General features: G+C 39.9%; 1 protein-coding gene across 2 annotated transcripts in view; it reads right to left on the bottom strand.

Moving 5' to 3' along the window:
- Nucleotides 1–6774: 6774 nt before the first annotated feature.
- Nucleotides 6775–22505, bottom strand: part of C7 (complement C7) — an 81483-nt gene continuing 65752 nt past the window's right edge. For both annotated transcript variants that reach the window (XM_010381770.2, XM_030927370.1), the window contains 4 exons: nucleotides 17483–17674; nucleotides 13202–13292; nucleotides 9789–9973; nucleotides 6775–8316 (listed from right to left, as the gene is read on the bottom strand). In XM_010381770.2, coding sequence (XP_010380072.1) covers nucleotides 8135–8316; nucleotides 9789–9973; nucleotides 13202–13292; nucleotides 17483–17674 — 650 coding nt within the window. In that variant the 3' untranslated portion in view covers nucleotides 6775–8134. The remainder of the gene's footprint in view (nucleotides 8317–9788; nucleotides 9974–13201; nucleotides 13293–17482; nucleotides 17675–22505) is intronic.

Below are 22505 nucleotides of genomic sequence, written 5' to 3'. Positions count from 1 at the left end.
TAAAACACCAAAAGCAAAGGCAACAAAAGCCAAAATTGACAAATGGGATCTAATTCAACTAAAGAACATCTGCACAGCAAAAGAAACTACCATCAGAGTGAACAGGCAACCTACAGAATGGGAGAAAATTTTTGCAATCTACTCATCTGACAAAGGGCTAATATCCAGAATCTACAAAGAGCTCAAACAAATTTACAAGAAAAAAGCAAACCCCATCAAAAAGTGGGCGAAGGATATGAACCGACACTTATCAAAAGAAGACATTTATGCATCCAACAGACACATGAAAAAATGCTCATCATCATTGGCCATCAGAGAAATGCAAATCAAAACCACAATGAGATACCATCTCACACCAGTTAGAATGGCGATCATTAAAAAGTCAGGAAACAACAGGTGCTAGAGAGGATGTGGAGAAATAGGAACACTTTTACACTGTTGGTGGGACTGTAAACTAGTTCAACTATTGTAGAAGACAGTGTGGCGATTCTTCAAGCATCTAGAGCTAGAAATACCATTTGACCCAGCCATCCCATTACTGGGTATATACCCAAAGGATTAGAAATCATGCTCCTATAAAGACACATGCACACATATGTTTATTGCGGCACTATTCACAATAGCAAAGATGTGGAACCAACCCAAATGTCCATCAATGATAGACTGGATTAAGAAAATGTGGCACATATACACCATGGAATGCTATGCAGCCATAAAATAGATGAGTTCATGTCCTTTGTAGGGACATGGATGAAACTGGAAACCACCATTCTCATCAAACTATCGCAAGAACAGAAAAGCAAACACCACATGTTCTCACTCATAGGTGGGAATTGAACAATGAGAACACTTGGACACAGGAATGGAAACATCCCACACCAGGGCCTGTCGTGTGGTGGGGGAAGGGGGTGAGGGATATCATTAGGAGATATACCTAATGTAAATGACGAGTTAATGGGTGCAGCACACCAACATGGTCCATGTATACATATGTAACAAACCTGCATGTTGTGCACATGTACCATAGAACTTAAAGTATAATTTTTAAAAAAATGAAAAAAGATAAATGACAGAGATAATTTTGCTTGGAAGATTTAAAGCGGTGAATCAAAGAAGACTCTGAGAATTTAAGCTTAAATGACTAGGAACATAAAATGAAGCTGCTTCCTTCCCAAGAGAAGTGCTTGTTCCCAAAACTGAACAGCGTGGAAATCAGAAAATACCCTCAGAGGCCAGGGCAGTGGTCCACGCCTATAATTCCAGCCTTTTGGGAGGCCAAGAAGGGAGGACTGCTGGAACCTAGGAGTTCAAGACCAACCTGGACAACATAATGAGACCCCATCTCCACCAAAAATTCAAAAAGTTAGGTGACCATGGTGGCATGCACCTGTAGTCCAGCTACTCGGGAGGCTGAGGTGGGAAAATCACTGGAGCCCAGGAGGTTGAGGCTGCAGGGAGCCATGATGGCACGCCAACCTGGGTGACAGAGCAAAACTCTGTCTCAAAAACAAACAAATAAAAAAGTACCCTCATTGATGCTGCATTTCTTTTGGGAAGCAGACCACCACATAGTTCATGTTTGGACTTGAATGAGAGGCTTATTTTAAATGCTATTACATTTAAGAAATTTCTGCTTTTGCCGGGCGCGTGGCTCAAGCCTGTAATCCCAGCACTTTGGGAGGCCGAGACGGGCGGATCACGAGGTCAGGAGATCGAGACCATCCTGGCTAACCCAGTGAAACCCCGTCTCTACTAAAAAATACAAAAAACTAGCCAGGCGAGGTGGTGGGCGCCTGTAGTCCCAGCTACTCGGGAGGCTGAGGCAGGAGAATGGCGGGAACCCGGGAGGCGGAGCTTGCAGTGAGCTGAGATCAGGCCACCGCCCTCCAGCCTGGACGACAGAGCGAGACTCCGTCTCAAAAAGAAAAGAAATTTCTGCTTTTGACCAATATGGAGTGATAGGAATTAGAGTTCCTCTTCCACCTTAATCAACTTCTAGTTGGTTTGACAACATTTGACAACAGTCATTGAAGGATTGTGATCCTCAAGAGAAGGGGAAAAAATGAGGCGAGACTTAGACTTGCCACGGCTTACTTCCTTGTGGCGATTTCCAGGCCACTGCACAGGTAGGTGGATTTCAAACAGTGTCCATTGGCTTCACTGAATTGAAGAGCTAAAATCTCGGTTTGGGGAGTCAAGGCGTTAGAATTTAGAGAGTAAATTGCTTGAGACAAAGGAGCTGCACAAGGAGGAATCAGCAGAGTGGAACTCTTGCTGATCTATGCTGAGTGCTGACTGGAAGCTGAGCTGTGTACAAGTGAGGGAGAGAAGCACCAGAAACCGCTAAGTCTAACAATTCCTAAAACTCACACAAGGAGGGATCATTTTGTACCAACCAGAAGGGAAGGATGTAATATAAACTCTATAATAATGGTAGCTCTTGATTGCACTAAAAGATCTAACGTATTCTAAGTAAGTTAGCTGTGCATTAGGATCAAATCCAACATGAAAGAATGTAAAATTTGTCAAAAAATTATGTCATTCAAAAAAGAAATATTAACCAGAAGAAACGTTTTAAAAATAATTGAAATGGACCCATAAATGCCAAAATTGATTGAATTAATATATTAAAACTTTTAACGCTATTAAAAATGTGCTCCATATGCCCAAGACAATGAGGACAAATATAGAAGATATTAAAAATTAATAAATTATATAAATATATATTATATATATATCCTTTAGGATATATATGATATCATATATCTATATCTATCTGACTGGTTCTGTTTCTCTGAAGAACCCTAATAAAGATTTATTTACTGAGAGTGGTTCTAGAGAAACAGAATTTCAAGGACAAGTTTTCTGATTTGGATCTAAGCTTAAAGATGCTAATGACTCTATTTCCAGTAGTAAAGAGAGCACTTATACACCATGGCATGAACTGGTAATAGAGATACATGAAATAACTGCACTGGATATTTCCGATCAACCACTTATAAGAAGCAAGGAACTAGGCAACTAGCAGCATTTACTGGCACATAATAAGCACTACCGAAGTTTTAGCTTTAAACGCTAACATCGCTCTTTTCTGGTATTCAGGTCTTTGCATTACACATCTGAAGATTGAGGACCTGTGTTCTGTCTCAGAAGAGATGGTAATTCCAGCCTATGTTGCTGAGGACCTGGATTAGTTCTCTGAAGCACTGCTATTTCAATATGAGAGAAAACTGTCTCCCCAGCATCTGTAGACACAATATATCAGATTTACAAATTTAGTTTGATCTCTTTGCATTACTTGCCAGGATTGCCAAAGGGCAACCTTTTGAAGCAAAATTCCTCACAAACCCACTGAATGAAGCAACAGTTTCACCCAATAAATCACACCAGTTCACAGTCTCTACTACAGACTGAATGTTTTTGTCCCCCCACCCATTCATATGTTAAAGCTGTAATCCCCAATGCAATGGTATTTGGAGGTAGATTCTTTGGGGGATATTAGGTATAGATGAGGTCATGAGGGTGGGGCCCTTTTGATGATGTTAGTGCCCTGATAAGGAAAGTAAGAGACCAGAGCTCCCTCTCTGTCCACCATGTGAGGACACAGGAAGAAGGTGGCCATCTGCAAACTAGGAAGCAGTCCCTCAATAGACACTAAATTTGTCATCTTGGACTTTCTGGACTCCAGAACTGTGAAAAATAAATGTTGTTTAAGCCACCCAGTCTATGGTATTCTGTTATAGAGACCTGAACCAGCTAAGACAGTTCCCTCCCTTCTCCCATCTAAAGGGAAAGAATGTTTATTGCAGGACCATAATTCCCAGTATACATCCAAAAGAACTGTTGGCTCCAGTCACCTCCACTGTTAGAAGCAGGACTAGCAGTCTCTTCATAAGCCAAAGTCCCAAGATCAACTTTTCCAAAACTTAGGCTTATTTGTCAACATTGTTTAGCTCTCAGTAATTGCTAAGCTTCCTCCTTAAGCCTTCTGGCTCCTTGTCTACCACAATTTTCAACTTTCTCACCCTCAATCAATGCTCCACAGGGAAATTCATAGGAAACCTCCATCTATATTCAAAACAAGGAAGGAAGATAATTAGGAGGATCATACTACCCATGGAACAAAAGAAAAGTCTTGCCTATTTAAGTCTATGCTGGCATTTCATAATACTAGCACTATACTATAGCAAGAAATTACCCCTACACGACTCATTAACTATGCTGCTGCCTGGCAAGACACAACTAGCATAAAATATTTGCAAGGTCTACAAGATAGTAAAGGGGCCAGTGCTGGAGTGAAACAGGATGAGCTCTACTCTGGGAGATAAACAGGTTCTTTAAGACTAGACTTTCTGCTAACTAGCTGTGAGACTATGGAAAGTGACCGTAAAATGGACATTTTATTAAGCATATACAGCCAGTGTACTGAGCAATGAGGAGCTTAGAACCATAAGGATAAGTCACTATTTTCACCAAGCTATAGGGGATTTGGAAACCAGATTTCCTCAAAAGTACCTTTCTCTGCCACATGTAATGAATCTGTGCCCATGTCCATGCTAAACAGCCAATCATTACTGAGATTTTTCTTTCTTGATGGACTAGTTAAAGTGTACTCAATACTTGTGTTAGAAACAGAATGGACTGTTTCTTTCTCAGAACGTTAAGCCAGAAAAGCAACCTCAGTAGGAGGCAATTTCTGTTAATATCTGAGAAAACAGAAAGGTTTATGCCTGACTTTCAATTTCCTTGGCCTTTCAGGCCATTCACACATTTGTAGACGCAAAGCTGATGCCATGATAGGAGCCCTTGCTGTGACAACCAAAGCACCTACGATTTGTCTTTTTATTTATTCCTGTCAGGCTGTGAAGGCAAAGCTCTAGATTTACATTCAAGATATCAATCACATAGAAATTTGCTTTCTCAACCAAGGGTTAACAAGACCAGTGTGCCGTTGTTTCAGAAGGGGTGGGCTGGAGGTGAGAAGGTGTGCAAGAGAAGAAAGGTGAAAATGTTCTTTTTGATTCATAGGCTGAGGACAATTTCCTGTGAAAAGACAAACCTAGGAAATGCTCTGTTATCATTGTTATTTCCATGCATCTCTATGACGGGAGACTTGCACTGAATTCCAGGGAAGGGGACTTAGGTACATGGCAGATCAATAATGTCCAAGACAGAGAAACATTCACTGAAAAACAAAGTACATGTGATGTTGGCTTGAGGGTCAACTTGGGTAATCAGCTACCCAAGTCAACTGGGAATACAGAGAGGTCAAGGAATTTTCAGCAATAGTAAAATAGAATTTTCTTTTTAAAGAAAAAGTTTTGCCTGGCATCCCTAAGAGAAAAGGGATTAACATGACAGGCTCACGACTAGTGTATCATTAGGCTATAAACAACCCACGTGTGCATTGTGACAGTATTTAATAAGGAGCCACAACTGAACTCTAAGTCCAGAAACTCTTCTGTGCACAGATAGCACCAAAAGCAACTCCTGAAGTCAAGCATTATATAAAGCTGCATTCAAGCCCACTGACTGGACCCCCTTGTGACCCTATAGGATTAAGCAGCTTTGGTATGATGATAATGAACCTTCCAAGGTGTCTTCAGTTTCTTAATAATGTAACGTTCCCAGGCACCTTCTCTGCTCAGGTAACTTGTAGCATCCTCATGAGTGGTAAGCGATGATCTGTAGGATGTGCCTTGGCTTCCACATAGCTCCCTGCAGCTAGTGATGGTTAATGCACCAGCCAATTTCCTTCTCTCTATCTGTTCCTTCTGAGGGCCAAATGACTTTAACCTCAGCAATGCTTTCTGGCCTCTACCTCCTCCAAGGCTCTATCCCCTTCTAACCCAGATGACCCTCACCTGATCCGAGGCACAGGGAAGGGCAGGCAGATGGAATTCTCACACTCTTTATTCTTTTTCCATTGATTTTTGTGGTATAAAGCCATTCTCTTAGCTTTCCTCAAAGCCTCTCCATAGGTGTTCAAGAACTTATTTTGGAAGTTACAAAACATTTTTAAAAATTTAATCTTAAAAATGACTTTCCCCTTGCTGACCTGCTACAACAATCCTAATTCTCCGTAGGCAGTTGTGAATGCCTCTGTCGGACTAGAGGAAAAGTCAGCACAAGAATGCTCAGAAAAGAAAAGGAGAAAAAAATACAGTATTTCAAGACAACACCTCTTCAAGACCACATTCACTGCTCCTCTCCTTCTCCAGCAATTCATTAATCCTTGACTTCTCCTTCAATAACTCTGCTGAAATTCCCTTCTCAAACCTCTTAGTTGCATTTAATCATTTCCTTTTTTTCAGACCTCAATCTCTGATGATATTTGATATGCTGACCCTATCCTCTGTATTATTTAGGAGGGGGGCATGGTAATACATAAGCGGTAGGAATCTAACTCCATACTAGCTTAAGCTAAGAGGAGAAATTATTGGAAGGATACTGAGGTATTTCCTTCCAAATGAATTACTTGTTCAACCTTTTGTTTCAGGGTCTGCATTTTCAAATGCGTCCTCCCATCCAGGGTAGAAATTAACTCTGTAATAACCTCTAAGAAATGCAGTTGCAATGTCTGAATGTCATTGTTTTTAACCAGTTGAAACCTGCCTCCTTGTAACTTCAACATATTGTGTCTGCATCTTACCTTAAGGCACACTTTGATACAAAAAGCTAGATCTGGATCAGACATAAAACTTCAGGTGAGAATACATTAACCATTCATCATGAAAATCTTCTCTAAAATGAAACATAATACAAATGAAACAATTCTGAAGAATAGTATCTTTAATGAGTTTTCTAATCCTTGTCATCTGAAGTTTTGAAATATATTTACCAGGGTCAGAACAATACAGAGATAGTATTTGTATAATAAAGCATATTTTAAATTTCGTTTAAGCCCTCTCATTTCTCCTCCCACAGATGCTGTTTTGTTTTGATAAAGAGAAATAAGGAATAAATAGAAGGTCAATGCTTCAAACTAATCTACCTGTGTACTCGCTGAGAACTCTGGGACTGTATCCACATGAGGGAAAACTATTCTCAAATGCACAATCTCTGATTGTTCTTTCAAAAGAAACTGATGTTCTTTCAAAAGAAGAAAGAAGGGCGAACTTCCAGTCCTATGTTTGACACATACTAAAGCCCCAAAGAGAAGACTGAATTGTATTTGTTCTCAGACAAGATACCCCTGTGACTATAACATAATGAATTCTGCTCTGATATTTTAGTGGTTCATTCTCCCAACAAGAATAAGTATTCCAGCCAGGCGTGGTGGTTCACGTCTATAATCCCAGCACTTTGGGAGGCCAAGATGGGCAGATCACCTGAGGTCAGGAGTTGGAGACCAGCGTGGCCAGCATGGTGAAACCATATCTCTACTAAAAATGCAAATATTAGCTGGGCGTGATGGCGGGCATGTGTAATCCCAGCTACTTGGGAAACTGAGGCACAAGAATCTCTTGAACCCAGGAGGCAGAGGTTGCAGTGAGATGAGATCATGCCACTGCCCTCCAACCTGAGCAACAGAATGAGACTCTGTCTTAAAAAAAAAGAAAAAAAAAAAGAATAAGGAATTCCTATCTGTGGTGGTTGACTCGGTAGGATGAAGCGTGAGATTACTACTCAGGATAGAAATACTTTGTATCTGTCATTTTTGTTTAAGGTCCTTCTTATATTTGGTTTCATTGAGGAAAATCAACCTCTCTAATCAGGAAATCATATTCTTTCTGTTTTCCTAGTCATTTTGTAGAGTGTGTTCTAGCCCATGGGCTGTGTCAATCATACTTAATAAAATGATAGGCCTGAATGGAGCATTCAAGTTTATTTAGCGCAATCCTCTAATTTTACAGATTTGAAAAAACCAAGGCTCACAGAAGGTAACATGCTTTTCAAGAACACACAGCCGGCCTGTACAAAGGCTGATATCCTGACTGACATTAAAAAGGAGGCAAAAGAGTAATTTGATTCAGATTTGGGAGAACAAAGGGCTGTGTTTTTACAGATGGCTGGGAGCTGAGGGGGAAAGTAGATACTGGAGAAGAAGGAAATCTGTCCAGTGCCCAGATGTTTTCACTCAGCCCCAGCTGCCTGCTGGATTCTGAGCAAGTCGACCAGGGCCTCCAGGAGCCTACTGGGTTTCCGCAGCACAAGGCCTTATGCTGGTGATGGAGATGCTCTGCCCTCTGCATCTCAGAGCGCCCGCCTCACACTCAGACATCGTCTGCTCTTTGCCGTTCACTTCCACACAAATGCTAAACCCTTCTTCCTCGCACTCCGATGCTTCTCGGCAGACACATTTGCTGCTCTCAGCTGGAAAAGTAAGTGAAAGAGGCTTAATGGCATATTGTGGAGGTGGGGGAGTCAAGGCACATCACCTCCAAAGTAATAATGTGGTGATCAGAGCTGTCGAAGCTCCTGCCTGGAATGATATAATAAATTATCCCCTGGAAAGGCAGGAGGACCAGGAAATTGGGGCATTTTGCTCCACTCCAAAGAAATAGGTTTTGAAGTTGGTACCAGGCTTTCTATTGGTTAGATCCACATGGGGTGGTTTTATCCAAGTCAAGAGCTCTTTAACTATCTCATACATACATGCTGCTGTCCATATGAGCCAGCAATGGAGGTCAAATGAGAAGCCCTCAACAAAGAACCAAATCAAGGCTCAAAGAGGAAGAGGAAAAAAGAGAACTTAACTTGCTTTGAGAGAGAGTATGACATGCAAAAGGCTACAAATCCCAAAAAAACAAACCAGAAATGAGTTAGGGAGGCAAGGAGTCTGTGCATGGAAAGTCCATGGTTGGAATATGCCAGCCAGGAGTCTTTCAAAGATGAGTAACAAGGTCAGCCAGCAGACAGTGGTGACCGCCTAACCAAATGTGTCCCAAACACGGCTAGAGTCACATATGTCATCAGTCTGCGCTGCAAACCGTGAGGGAGTGAGGGGACAGGTGCCAGCAGGTACAGGCCAAGAGGGCAGAGAGTGAAGAGCCAACAGACACCTTACAAGTCATAGAGTCCAGCTCCCAAATTTATAGATAGGGAAGCCCAGGCAGTAACTTGGCTCTGGAGATCCAGCCGTTCCCCTTTGATAGTATTGCCCAAACCATGGGAGGTTTGCCGTGCCCTTGGGGGTAAGGCAAGATCACTGTAAGTGCTACTTAAACATAGCATTAGCAAATATTGAATCACAACATGAGAAAGTAACTTCTTTTATTCTCTTCAAATCCGTCTTATTACTTCCAGAAGAAAGTGTCAGCTTGGTGCTAGTATGTTTTTAACACCCCTCTAACACGTGCTAAACTCACAGAGAAACAGCACAGTCAATATTGGACCAGTATCTGGCTAGAATCCACAACTTTGTTTTGTTCCATTACATAAAGCTTTTATGGTTACCTAGTATTTATGGCAAGTGATACCTCCTTTTAAGGACGTGATATAAAGTTTTCATTTTAAAGTTACTTTTATGTCAGACTTTTAAAAAATGAGTACACAATATGGATAATACAAGGACAGCGTAAAAATCATGATGGTGGCATGGAATCACCCCTGTTTGGGAGAACATTCTCACATCAGGAATGGATTCTTATCCTCTGAGGTCTGTGATCTCTGTCCCTCTCCAGTGAGGGGTATAGGCGAGGTCAGTGCACTGTCAAATCACTCTGAGTCTTTAACATCCTCAAGTATCTGCTTCGGCCCACTGCTAAACTAGAAACCACATTTCTAAAATCCTCAGTACTGTGACTTTAGCATTCTTATACTTACAAATATGAAAGGCCCCTTACCATCACATTTTCCCCACAGTGGGCAGGCACCACAAGCTTTCTCAGCTGAGGCAGGCAGAGTGCAGCTGTCCCTACCAGTAAGTGTGTAATTTCTACCCTGACAGTGGAGAACATGCATCTTGCAAACAGTCAGAGGCAGTATCCTTTTGCTTCTCTCATCTCGAGCACATACATCCAAGGAAGGTCTGAAAAGAATTTTTAATGGCATTATTTACAAGATTTTTGTTCTTAAAAGCTGAGGAGAAATGAAAAGTGATGCTCTGAGCTCGGTGCCCCCAGATGTTATCACCCACAGCAAGAAAAAAAAAAAAAAAAAAAAGGATGGAAACTCAAATCCCCTTCATTCCTAGGTCCAACTCAGTTAGGTCTTCAAAATGAACATATTTGTATTTACTGTTTATTTGCTCACAGTTTTTCTAAGTATAGATATCTAGTGTTGATCTAGTTCCATCTAGAACAGATCAGGTACAGCAAATTAGATGAGAAGGCAAGGTCTGCTAACAACAGCTGACAAAGAAGGAGTCAGAAAGCCAGTGGAGACCAAGCATTCAATGTGATCGTAGTCAAATGGGACCATTAATTGCAGGAGAAATGAGCTCATCCCAGCCCAGCAGCCAAGAGTTCATATCCATAAAACAGTATCATCCAAAAATGGATGGCCCTAAATCATCATGGGAAGATGAAACTGTATTTTTCAATGTTACTTTTAAAAGTATCTATGTTTACAAAATAGTTTAGAAATATTTCCGTAAGGTTGGGCTCCTGTAATCCCAGTGCTTTGGGATGCCGATGCAGGCAGATCATTTAGGTCGGGAGTTGAAGACCAGGATGGCCAACATGGCGAAACCCTATCTTTACTAAGCATATAAAAATTAGCTGGGCGTGGGTGGCCCACACCTGTAATCCCAGCTACTCGGCAGGCTAAAGCATGAGAATCACTTGAACCCAGGAGGCAGAGGTTGCAGTGAGCTGAGATTGCACTACTGCACTCCAGCTTGGATGACCAAATGAAACTGTGTCTCAAAAAAAAAAAAAAAGAAAGAAAGAAAGGAATATTGCCATAAAATGTGTTACCTTTTTCATAAGCATTGGTGCTAAAATAGTGGGGGAAAAAATAGCCATTTAGAAATGTCACTATCAGAAAACTCCACATTTCTGAATGCTGATAGACAAGGAAGGCATTACTGTCACTGAAACCTTAGACAACAGAGCATTTTTGTATACCAGATAGAGTCAGAAAGAGTCTATATTCACACACTTTATTTAGTTCAAATATTTTCCTCTTCTACCAAAAGCTAAATTTACTTGGAGTTATTTATAAAACAGAAACAAATCCTGTTGTTTTGAGTCTATCTTTTCATCTGTTTATTTAAACTTTAAATAGAACTACTTACAACAGCTGAAAGGGCAAATAACTTACAATACCACCTTGTTGTCAGTATCTGAGACCATGGAATAACATGGAAATTTATACCATAACTATTAACAACGAGTTGCAGATAAACTAAATGAAATGGGGAAGTTGGAAAGAGGATGAAAGTGGCTCAAAATAAACAATAATTATTAGAGATTATCAGCAAAGTCAGAATATTAGAATCAGAATGTATCTAGGCTGACCACTATTTCCATCACGCCATTTAGTTATATTCTTCTTCACACCAGAAATTACTATATACGATAACTCTTAACCACTGTAGCTTCAAGAAGTTGGGTATAGGTTTTGATAACTAAAACCATTCAAAACCAAGTAATTAGTGTTTTGGTTCTTTTTTTTTTCTTTTTGAGATAGGGTCTGGCTCTGTCACCCAGGCTGTAGTACAGTGGTATGAATACGGCTCACTGAAGCCTCAACCTTCCTGGCCTCAAGCAATCCTCCCACCTCAGTCTCCTGAGTAGCTGGGACTACAGGAGTGTGCCACCACACGCAGCTAACTTTTGTATTTTTTGTAGAGAAGGGGTTTCACCATGTTGCCCAGGCTGGTCTCGAACTCCTGAGCTCAAGCAGTTGGACTACCTTGGCCTCCAAAAGTGCTGGGAGTGCAGGCGTGAGCCACTGCACCGCGTCATGTGTCGGTTCTTAATTTTAAAAACAACCAGTAAGTCTAGGGACTGGATATTTCTTATTTCCTCCCCAGATCCACTTTCCACTCTTCTCCACCTGCCTGGGAGGCTGACATGTGTGGGCCACACTGTGGGCTTCCTCGGCCTCTAGCTTCAGTTGGTTTGATCAGTGGTGAGCGTTGACTAGCAGGAGACTCGAGGCAGGAAAGAGAATGCAGTTGAGGTGTTTATTCCCCTGGCTCATGCTTGTGGGATCTCTGAGGTCCCTAAAAAGAGAGTGTCAGCTCCTCCTCAGGGCCATCTCCACACAGCCCTCTCTGTCTCCAGTTTTTCCTGAATGTCCCTCTCCTTACACCTTGGACCTGGATATGACTACACGGTCAAGCTGTTAGCAGTCCAGGAATATTGCCATGGGACTTGTAATTTCCTTTCCTCTGTTCACATTTTTGTAAATATTCCCACTAATAAAACTTTTCTTGTCCTAATTTAATTGTGTCATCTCTATTCTACCAGGACCATGACACAGACATGTACTAACTACTTCAGATATCCTCCTACAATGGAATGATTTCAAGTTGGTGGCATTCTTTTTTTTTTTTTTTTTTTTTTTTTTTGTTTTGTTTTGTTTTTTTGTTTTGTTTTGAGGCGGAGTCTCGCTCTGTCGCCCAGGCTGGAGTGCAGTGGCGCGATCTCGGCTCACTGCAAGCTCCGCCTCCCGGGTTCACGCCATTCTCCTGCCTCAGCCTCCTGAGTAGCTGGGACTACAGGCGCCCGCCACTGCGCCCGGCTAATTTTTTGTATTTTTTTTTAGTAGAGACGGGGTTTCACCATGGTCTTGATCTCCTGACCTTGTGATCCGCCCGCCTCGGCCTCCCAAAGTGCTGGGATTACAGGCGTGAGCCACCGCGCCCGGCCTGGTGGCATTCTTAACAGTGCAAATCTAGAGAAGATGGTTCAAGAATCAACAAAAGAAGCTGCTGTTTCCCTATCAGTATCGCTTTAAGAGCTTATGTCCCAAAGGAATTTCAGTTCTAATCCTCTAATCCTCTAAAATTCTAAATCCTCAGCTGACATTTTTGTCATTTTGACCCATTTTATATATGAAACAAGCAGTGCTCGAGTAGTCCTGCAGCCTTCTCCACTAGCCAGATTAGAACACGCCTAATGTCATGGCTGTCAACCCTAGTGATCCAGGCAAATAACAGGCAGAAGATTGGACTACGTCAAAATGCAAACAAAGACCCTTAACTCTTGGTAAGCTACACCTTCCATCCAACAGAGACTAGCATCTAACAAATTGTCCCTTATCATGAATAAAATAAAACAGGGAAGTGAGATAAGGCGGCACTTACCCACATTCATAGGGCATTTTACAAACACATCTTGAATTCTGCAGTTTCTCCCAGCGCTGACATTCAGGCACTGCCTGTGTTAAAGGATTGTCTGAAAAAGGATAAGGGAGATGTGGTCATTAGGAGAAAAGCTTCTTCATAGTAAACAAGGTGTTATTTGAATTGCTGGACCAGAGTCTGTAGTATTCTCAAACTGCAATGCATTTGCACGTAACATTAGTAATAATAATCAAGCTGTAATACATTTTGCAAGCTATAGAGAGTTTCAAGAGCCACATTACAAATAACTGCATTGGTAGTAATAGCTACCGTCTCATGAGCATTTATAATTGTCATGCACTTTTTATACACGGGGATATTTATGCCTCCCTAACAAATGCCCACCTAAGAAATCAGAAAATTAAGAGTAAAAAAAGTTAGGAAGTTGGTGCTACTTCACACATTTAACAAATTGGCCCAGGCAGGATTTAATTCTACATTGGTCTGAATCCAAGGACAATAAAGTGGCTCCCTTTCAAGAAGCTGGTGCTTATAAACTGTTTGTTGTATGGACTGCATTCCGCCTGCTTTGCCCGTAGTGAGGCAGAAAGCAGCAACATCACTTGATTTATACATGGAGAACTCCCCGGAATGCCGAGAAGATCTACAATAGCCTCTTACATATGAATGTCTAAGTGGTCTCCCTCATCAGTGAATAAATGTCTGGAGGTCCTTACATTAATAAAATTCTTTCTATAACTTTGTGTTTTATAGAAAATGACAATTCAGTCATCATTTCAATTTTGACAGGTAAACACCCTGGTCCAGCTTAGAAGAGCATAATGTGACTGCCATCCCCTCACCTATCCCTGATTGCAATGGGAATGATCTAAAAACATCCTGATTTTTTTCACCTCCTAACAGCTTTATTACAATGAAATTCGTTGCCATACACTTTTGCATCATAAAACCAGATAGTCATTTACTATATCTATAAAGGTAGTTTATCTGAAGAGCATGTTTTTATGAATACACAAACTATGGAATACTGCCTTACTTTGGAAAATTCAAGAGCTTTGGACATGACATTACAATCTTGTGAACATTCATAAACCTGTAAAAATGGTGGCAATGTGAAGTATGCCTGCCATGGCTAGCAGTCTCAATAACAGGACTCATTATTAAAACACTTCTCTTGGCTGGGCGCGGTGGCTCACGCCTGTAATCTCAGCACTTTGAGAGGCCGAGGCAGGCGGATCACTTGAGGTGAGGAGTTTGCGACCAGCCAAGCCAAATGGTGAAGCCCTGTCTCTACTAAAAATACAAAAATTAGCCGGGCACAGTGGCAAGTGTCTGTAATCCCAGCTACTCAGGAGGCTGAGGCAGGAGAATCACTTGAACCCAGGAGGTGGAGGTTGCAGTGAACCGAAATTGCACCATTGCACTCCAGCCAGCCTGAGCAACAAAGCGAGAACTTGTCTCAAAATAAAAGCAAAAAACAAAAAACAAACAAACAAAAAACACTTCTCTTTAAAATGGTATTATCCTAAATGCAACATAGTACCCTGAACTGGACCCTAGAACATGAAAGAGACATTAGTGGTAAAAAAGGAGATATTTGAATAAAGTGTGTAGTTTAGTCAATAGCATTGCACTAATATTAATATTTTAGTTTTAACCAAGTTGTGTTATATAAGATGTTAATATTAAGGAAGATGGGTGAAGGGTGTGTAGAAATTATATCTGTGACTTTGCTGAAATCTAAAATTATTCCAAAATTAAGTGTTTTAAAAATGGTATTATCTACATCAGTGCTTCTTACCCAGAGGCAATGTTGTGCCCCAGGGGACATCTGGAAATCACTAGAGGCATCTTTGGTTTTTACAACTGCAGAATGTTATTGGCATAGGAGGATGCTACTGGTAGGTAGAGACCAGAGATGCTGCTAAATACCCTGCAATGCACAGAAGAGGCTCCCATAGCAAAGAATTATCAGACTAAAATTCCAATAGCGTTGAGGTTGAGAAGCCTTAATCTAGATGTACCAAAACTTAAGATCAATGATCAAGCCATGTAAATTAGTTCTGCACTGTGGTTAAAAATTTAGGACAAATCCTGAAATTTTAGATTTTAAAAGTTTGCTTAAATTATTATAATGTTGAGCCGGGCACGGTGGCTCACTCCTATAGTCCCAGCACTTTGGGAGGCCGAGGCAGGTGGATCACGAGGTCAGGAGATCGAGACCATCCTGGCTAACACGGTGAAACCCCGTCTCTACTAAAAATACAAAAAAATTAGCTGGGCATAGTGGTGGGCACCTGTAGTCCCGGCTACTCAGGAGACTGAGGCAGGAGAATGGTGTGAACTCGGGAGGCAGAGCTTGCAGTGAGTTGAGATTGCACCACTGCACTCCAGCCTGGGTGACAGAGCGAGACTCCATCTCAAAAAATATATATATATGTATATATATGTGTATATATATATAATGTCTTTAATGTCTTTGTGAAAAAAAAATGATAGAATTACCTAGCCCAAAGAATTTTGCATTTAAGAAGAACATAGCTTTGTTACTTTACAACTTGGTTAACCAAATAAACACACTTTTAAGGTCCACCAAAGTATGTGCTTTTGCTATTTTCAAAGCAAATTTCTTCCCATCAAGACTAACTACAGGGACAGTAGGAGAAAGTGAGGAATTAATGTTTAATGGATATACAGCTTCAGTTTTGGAAGATGAAAAAAAATGTGGTGATGGTTGCACAACAATGGGAATTACTTAATGCCACTGAACTATACATTTAAAAATGGATAAAATGGTAAATGTTATGTTATGTATGTTTCACTACAATAAAAAAAAAAAGCCTAAATACTAGAACAGCCAACATTTTAAAACATAAACTTTGGAGGCTGGTAAGTCTTGGATTTTTTGGTTTGTTATAGGCTTGGGAGTAGTTACTATTATTCACATCTTCAGAAAAACACACAGATCTGAAAAACCTCCTTAATTAAAACCCACTTTAACAGAATTTTCTACCGGGTAAAAGAAACTTCATACCAAGCTGTGCCATAAAACAGCTGAAGTAGCATTTTAGACAGACTAGTCTACAATCTCATTCGGAACAAAAGTGCAACCTCATCAACTGTATATTGTTCTCTTTCATTTTAGAATTATAAGTACTGGTTCATTACTTTAAATATCCCAAGTAAACTCATGTTTATACTTCAGTGTTTACAGAACACAAAACAACTGTCCCCTGAGATGGGGCTTTGACAACTTAAGAGCACATCAGGACAGGCAGGAAGTGCACTCCAAGGACTTGCGCCTTGCCCATTGTTCTGTCTCTCATCCACTTAACATCACAACCCATATCTACCATCAGTATCTGAGTGCTCCATACCCTGTTGCATGGAGAACTTAGTTAGAAACATCTAATTCACCTCACACCATCACGTATGAAATCTAGTACTTCATCCTCACTATTAAAAATAAATTTCAGCGCTTAATTAAAAATCACATACTAGAGAGATAACATCAATAAAATAGTATGCAAGTGAGTTTTTCTTCATTCTCATTTTTGTTACAAATATAATATTTTCCATTTATTTAAAAAATGTAAACAGAGAATATATGGGTTATTTTCAAACAAATCCATCTCATCTAAAATTACCTCTAAAAAGAAATAATTTGGATTTTTAAACCCTTTCTACCTTAGGTTCTTAAAAGACCATTTTTTAAAATTTTCTTGGTGTTAAAATACTGGATTTTTGGGTTTCCACATTAAGAACAATTTCATGAATCACACCACTTTTCCTTCAATAATGTCTGCTTTAAAGTGTTAAATAAAAATGCTTTCTAAATTTTCAATTTCAGAAATACTGATAAACTCTTTGAAAGCCCAAAAATGAAACATACAGAACTTTAAATAAATTATGATCTCAACTCTGTACTTAAGAAAAATACAAGGGAAAAAAATCAAGAGGAAACAACAACAAAAAACAGGTTTTAAAAATCTTTTTGTTTTCTTGGCACCATAACAGATATAAAGCTAATCTTTCACAAGGAGGGTTTAAGTTAAAAGTTTCAGAATCACCAGGCTATCCTTGCCTTTCTTTGCATTCATGAGTCTTTCTGTGCCATGTGAAGAAAATCTGTTACTCAGTTTACAAGCTGACCCCCATCTTAGAGAGCAAGAATGGAGGGGATGACTCACAGCTATGGAGATACAGTACCATGAAGGTCGCCACAAGGACTCTTACTTGCCTGGGTACAAGTGTCCTTGAATAGACACAGAAGCCACTCACCTTTTTGTACACAGTGGGCATTCTTCATCTCAGGACTCCACTTAAGGCTGGAGCCACAGAGAAATGTTGAAGGACCTTCTAAGGACATGCCACCTGAACAGGAAACAGTCACCTTCTCACCAACTGTGTAGAAAAGTTTTTGGGGGTGACTCTGTATGCCATCCATCAGTACAGGTAGAACACAGGCAATTTCTAAAGATAAAAGAGAGCAAAATATAAGGGTCATTGCTCTCCTAAACCATCTTTTTAAAAAGGCTTATGTGATGCTGATACGATTGTTCTGCTTTTTCATATTAGAGGACAAGTAAGAAGACGTGAGTTCACTGTTAGGGTGGACTGAAAGACACGTCACACAGAGCCTGGCATGTAATTGACCAATGAATAACTAAAACCAAAACAGCTCCCCCTCTCCCATCCCTCCCCTCAAAACGATGTGACAACTTAAAAAGAACAGCCCCAGTAGAGTCCTCATGCCCAGTCTACTGTCGAAACCAAACTTTTCACAGCTGTCACTTATTTCTGTGCTCTAGTGATGTTCCATCAGAATTTTCCTGGGCTGTATTCATTTGAGTTTCATTAACTTTCATCCAGTTAGATATTTTGCCATCTGAAATTATTAAAACACCACTTTTATTTATTTATTTATTTTTTAGGGACAGGGTCTCTCTATGTTGCCCAGGCTGGAGAGCAGTGACTATTCATAGGTTTAATCAGTGTATACTACAGTCTCAAACTCCTGGGCTCAAACAAGCAATGGGGAAAGGATTCCCTATTTAATAAATGGTGCTGGGAAAACTGGCTAGCCATATGCAGAAAACAGAAACTGAACCCCTTCCTTTTACCTTATACAAAAATTAACTCAAAATGGGTTAAAGACTTACATATAAAACCTAAAACCATAAAAACCCTAGAAGAAAACCTATGCAATACCATTCAAGATATAGGCATGGGTAAAGACTTCATGACTAAAATACCAAAAGCAATTGCAACAAAAGCCAAAATTGACAAATGGGATCTAATTAAACTAAAGAGCTTCTGCTCAGCAAAAGAAACTATCATCAGAGTAAACCGGTAACCTACAGAATGGGAGAAAATGTTTGCAATCTATCCATCTGACAAAGGGCTAATATCCAGACTCTACAGGGAACTTAAACAAAGTTACAAGAATAAAACAAGCAACCCCATCAAAAAGTGGGCAAAGGATATGAACAGACATTTCTCAAAAGAAGACATTTATGTGGCCAATACACATATGAAAAAATGCTCATCATCACTGATCACCAGAGAAATGCAAATCAAAACCACAATGAGATACCATCTCACACCAGTTAGAATGGTGATCATTAAAAAGTCTAGAAACAACAGATACTGGCGAAGATATGGAGAAATAGGAATGCTTTTACACTGTTGGCGGGAGTTTAAACTACTTCAACCATTGTGGAAGACAGTATGGCGATTCCTCAAGGATCTAGAACCAGAAATACCATTTGACCCAGCAATTCCATTACTGGGTATATACCCAAAGGATTATAAAACATTCCACTGTAAAGACACATGCACATGTATGTTTATTGCAGCACTATTTATAATAGCAAAGACTTGGAACCAACCCAAATGCCCATCTATGATAGACTGGATAAAGAAAATGTGGCACATATACACCATGGAATACTATAATGAGTTAACATCCTTTGCAGAGACATGGATGAAGCTGAAAACCATCATTCTCAGTAAACTAACAGAGGAACAGAAAATGCATGTTCTCACTCATAAGTGGAAGTTGAACAATGAGAACAAATGGACACAGGGAGGGGAACATCACACACTGAGGTCTTTCAAGGGATAGGGAGAAAGGGAAGGGAAAGCATTAGGAAAAATACCTAATGCATGCAGGGCTTAAAACCTAGATGATGAGTTGATAGGTGCAGCAAACTACCACAGCACATATATACCTATGTAATAAACCTGCACGTTCAGCACATGTATCCCAGAACTTAAAGTAAAATTTTTTAAAAATTAAAAACTCCTAGGCTCAAGCAATCCTCCTGACTCAACCTCCTGAGTAGTTGGGATCACAGGCACATGCCACCACACCCAGCTAAAGCACCACCTTTAACCTTGCAGACATAAAAGTGTTCAGTGTTCCCTAATTTTTCATCCATATTCTTTCTCACTCAATTACATTCATTAGCTCAAATTGCTTACTTCAAAAAAGAACAAAGAAAAAGAAAAAACACACATAGTATAGACAGCAAGTCAGAATTCATGATTTAAAAAGAAAAAAATCTCACTAATATCTCTAACGGACTTTGGACAATATTCTACAAAGTATTGCTGTATCTTTACAGCATTGTCATCAGAAAACCCATTCATTCATTCATTCATTCAAAAACAGCATTTGATGGATGCACTGAAGGCTTTGACTTCACCACAAAGAGATATATCAGTGTAGCAAAACTGAGCTGGTACCCCATGAATACATACAAAAATCCACAGCATTTTTTGAGTGCCTATATTTTGCCAAATATGTTGTGTACTGTTTGGGACACAGCAAGGTACAAGTCACATCTTATGCCCTCCAAAACTTCATAATCTAGTATTGAATTTGCTTGTTTCCAATGCGTTTGCTGTTTTAACAATAAATCTCCTACCAAGACAAACAATAGAAAGACTGTACAAAATGAAAAGGAAAAATATTTCTGAAAGAATTGGAGCACTAACAAGGCAGTGTAAGTTTGAAAGTCCAAGATTTCAGAGAGAAGGGAAGTCTAATGTGGTGATTACATTTACATTTGGTAACACATTTTTCCTTGAGGTATTTGTAAATTAAAAAAAGAAAAAGAAAATATACTGAAAAGCTGCTAAACTGAGGAGAAAACTTTAGCTCAGAGGCTAAAAAGATAAACAGCTTTTAGCAGTCTGACAGGCCCAGGGTTTTAAAACTTAAGTGTTCAGTCCTGTCAAAAAGAAGGGGCCAGGTAGAAAGCCCATACCTTCAGTTGGAATCCCTTAATGGCCACATCCTTGGAATAGAGATAACCCAGACATAAGCCATCCTCGCTGGTTGCCATAAACAAAAGTTAGTCTTCTCCAGAGGAAGACAGCATTATCCAATTTTTAAATTTTCATACGTAAAGTACGACATTCAACTAAAACTAATTTAACATTCAAAAAGACAATAATTGACCAAATTCTAACCAAAAAAAAAAAAAAAATAGAAACAGACTTAGAGTAACAGACTTAACTAAATAATGAAATTAACAGACACAGGCCCTGAAACAACTGAAATTAATATATTTTTTTAAATGACAAGATGGAAAATTACAACAGAGAATTAGAAAATATAAAACAGTAAACATAAATGTTTGAAGTAATTGATGTGTTATTTACTCTGATTTGCACATGTCAAAATATCGCTTAAAAACATTTTAAGAAAAAAATTTTAATATTTTTAAATATAATAATGTAAGAATATATGCTCATTCATTATAATAAATATATCACATTAATGGAAGATATTAATACCTAATAGGGAAACTGACTGGGAAGTAAGGAAGTAGATGGGAGCTCTCTGTACTTTCTACTCAATTTTTTGTAAGCTAAAACTGCTCTAAAAATGAAGTTATGAATTTAAAAATTCACTATGCAATAACAAAGTAGACAAATGAAACCTCTAAAGTTGAAAAATAGCCAGGCACGATGGCTCACACCTATAAACCCAGCACTTTGGGAGACTGAGGCAGGCAGATCACTTGAGCTAAGGAGTTTGAGAACAGCTGGGACAACATGGTGAAACCCTGTCTCTACTAAAAAGTACAAAAATTAGCTAGGCACTGTGGCAAGCATCTATAATCCCAGCTACTCAGGAGGCTGAGACAGGAGAATTGCTTGAGCCCAGGAGGCAAAGATTACAGTGAGCCAAGATGGCACCACTGCACTTCAGCATGGGTGACAGGTGTAAAACGTGTCTTGAAAACATACATACATATAAAATTGTTTTTTAAGTTGAAAAATAAAATTGATAAAATTTCAAACTCTATAATAGAGTTCTTAAAAGGAGATTATAGAGAAATATACAGAGAATTAATAAATTGGAAGATAGGTCAATTGAAAATATTTAGAATGAGGCCAGGTGCGGTGGCTCATGCCTGTAGTCCCAGCACTTTGGGAGGCCAAGACAGGCAGATCACTTGAGGTCAGAAGTTCAAGACCAGCCTGGCCAAGATGGCAAAACCCCATCTTTACTAAAAATACAAAAATTAGCCAGACGCTGTGCTGCATACCTGTAGTCCCAGCTATGCAGGAGGCTGAGCCAGGAGAATCGCTTGAACCTGGGAAGCAGAGGTTGCAGTGAGCTGAGATCACACCACTGCACTGCAGCCTAGACAAAAAACGTATCAAATAAAAAATAATAAAAAGGAAAAGAAAATATTTAGAATGAAACAGAGGGGGAAAGGATGGAAAACAAATAAACAAAAAAGGACGTTAAAAAATATAATGGTTGGCATGCCCAAGTTGGCCGAATAGGAACAGCTCCAGCCTCCACCTCCCAGTGTGAGTGACACAGAAGATGGGTGATTTCTGCATTTTCAACTCAGTTGCAGACTGACACCTCACACCTCACATGGCGGGGTACACTACTGAGATGAAGCTTCCAGAGCAAGAATCAGACAGCAACACTCACTGTTCAGCAATATTCTATCTTCTGCAGCCTCTGCTGCTGATACCCAGGCAAACAGGGTCTGGAGTGGACCTCAAGCAAACTCCAACAGACCTACAGCTGAGGGTCCTGACTGTTAGAAGGAAAACTAACAAACAGAAAGGACACCCACACCAAAACCCCATCAGTACGTCACCATCATCAAAGACCAAAGGCAGATAAAACCACAAAGATGGGGAAAAAGCAGGACAGAAAAGCTGGAAATTCAAAAATTCAGAGCACATCTCCCCCTCAAAGGAATGCAGCTCATCGCCAGCAACGGAACAAAGCTGGATGGAGAATGACTTTAACGAGTTGAGAGAA

This window comes from Rhinopithecus roxellana, chromosome 3 (genome assembly GCF_007565055.1).
Source record: "Rhinopithecus roxellana isolate Shanxi Qingling chromosome 3, ASM756505v1, whole genome shotgun sequence".
Lineage (NCBI taxonomy): Eukaryota > Metazoa > Chordata > Mammalia > Primates > Cercopithecidae > Rhinopithecus > Rhinopithecus roxellana.
This window is presented reverse-complemented; position numbering and strand designations above follow the sequence as displayed.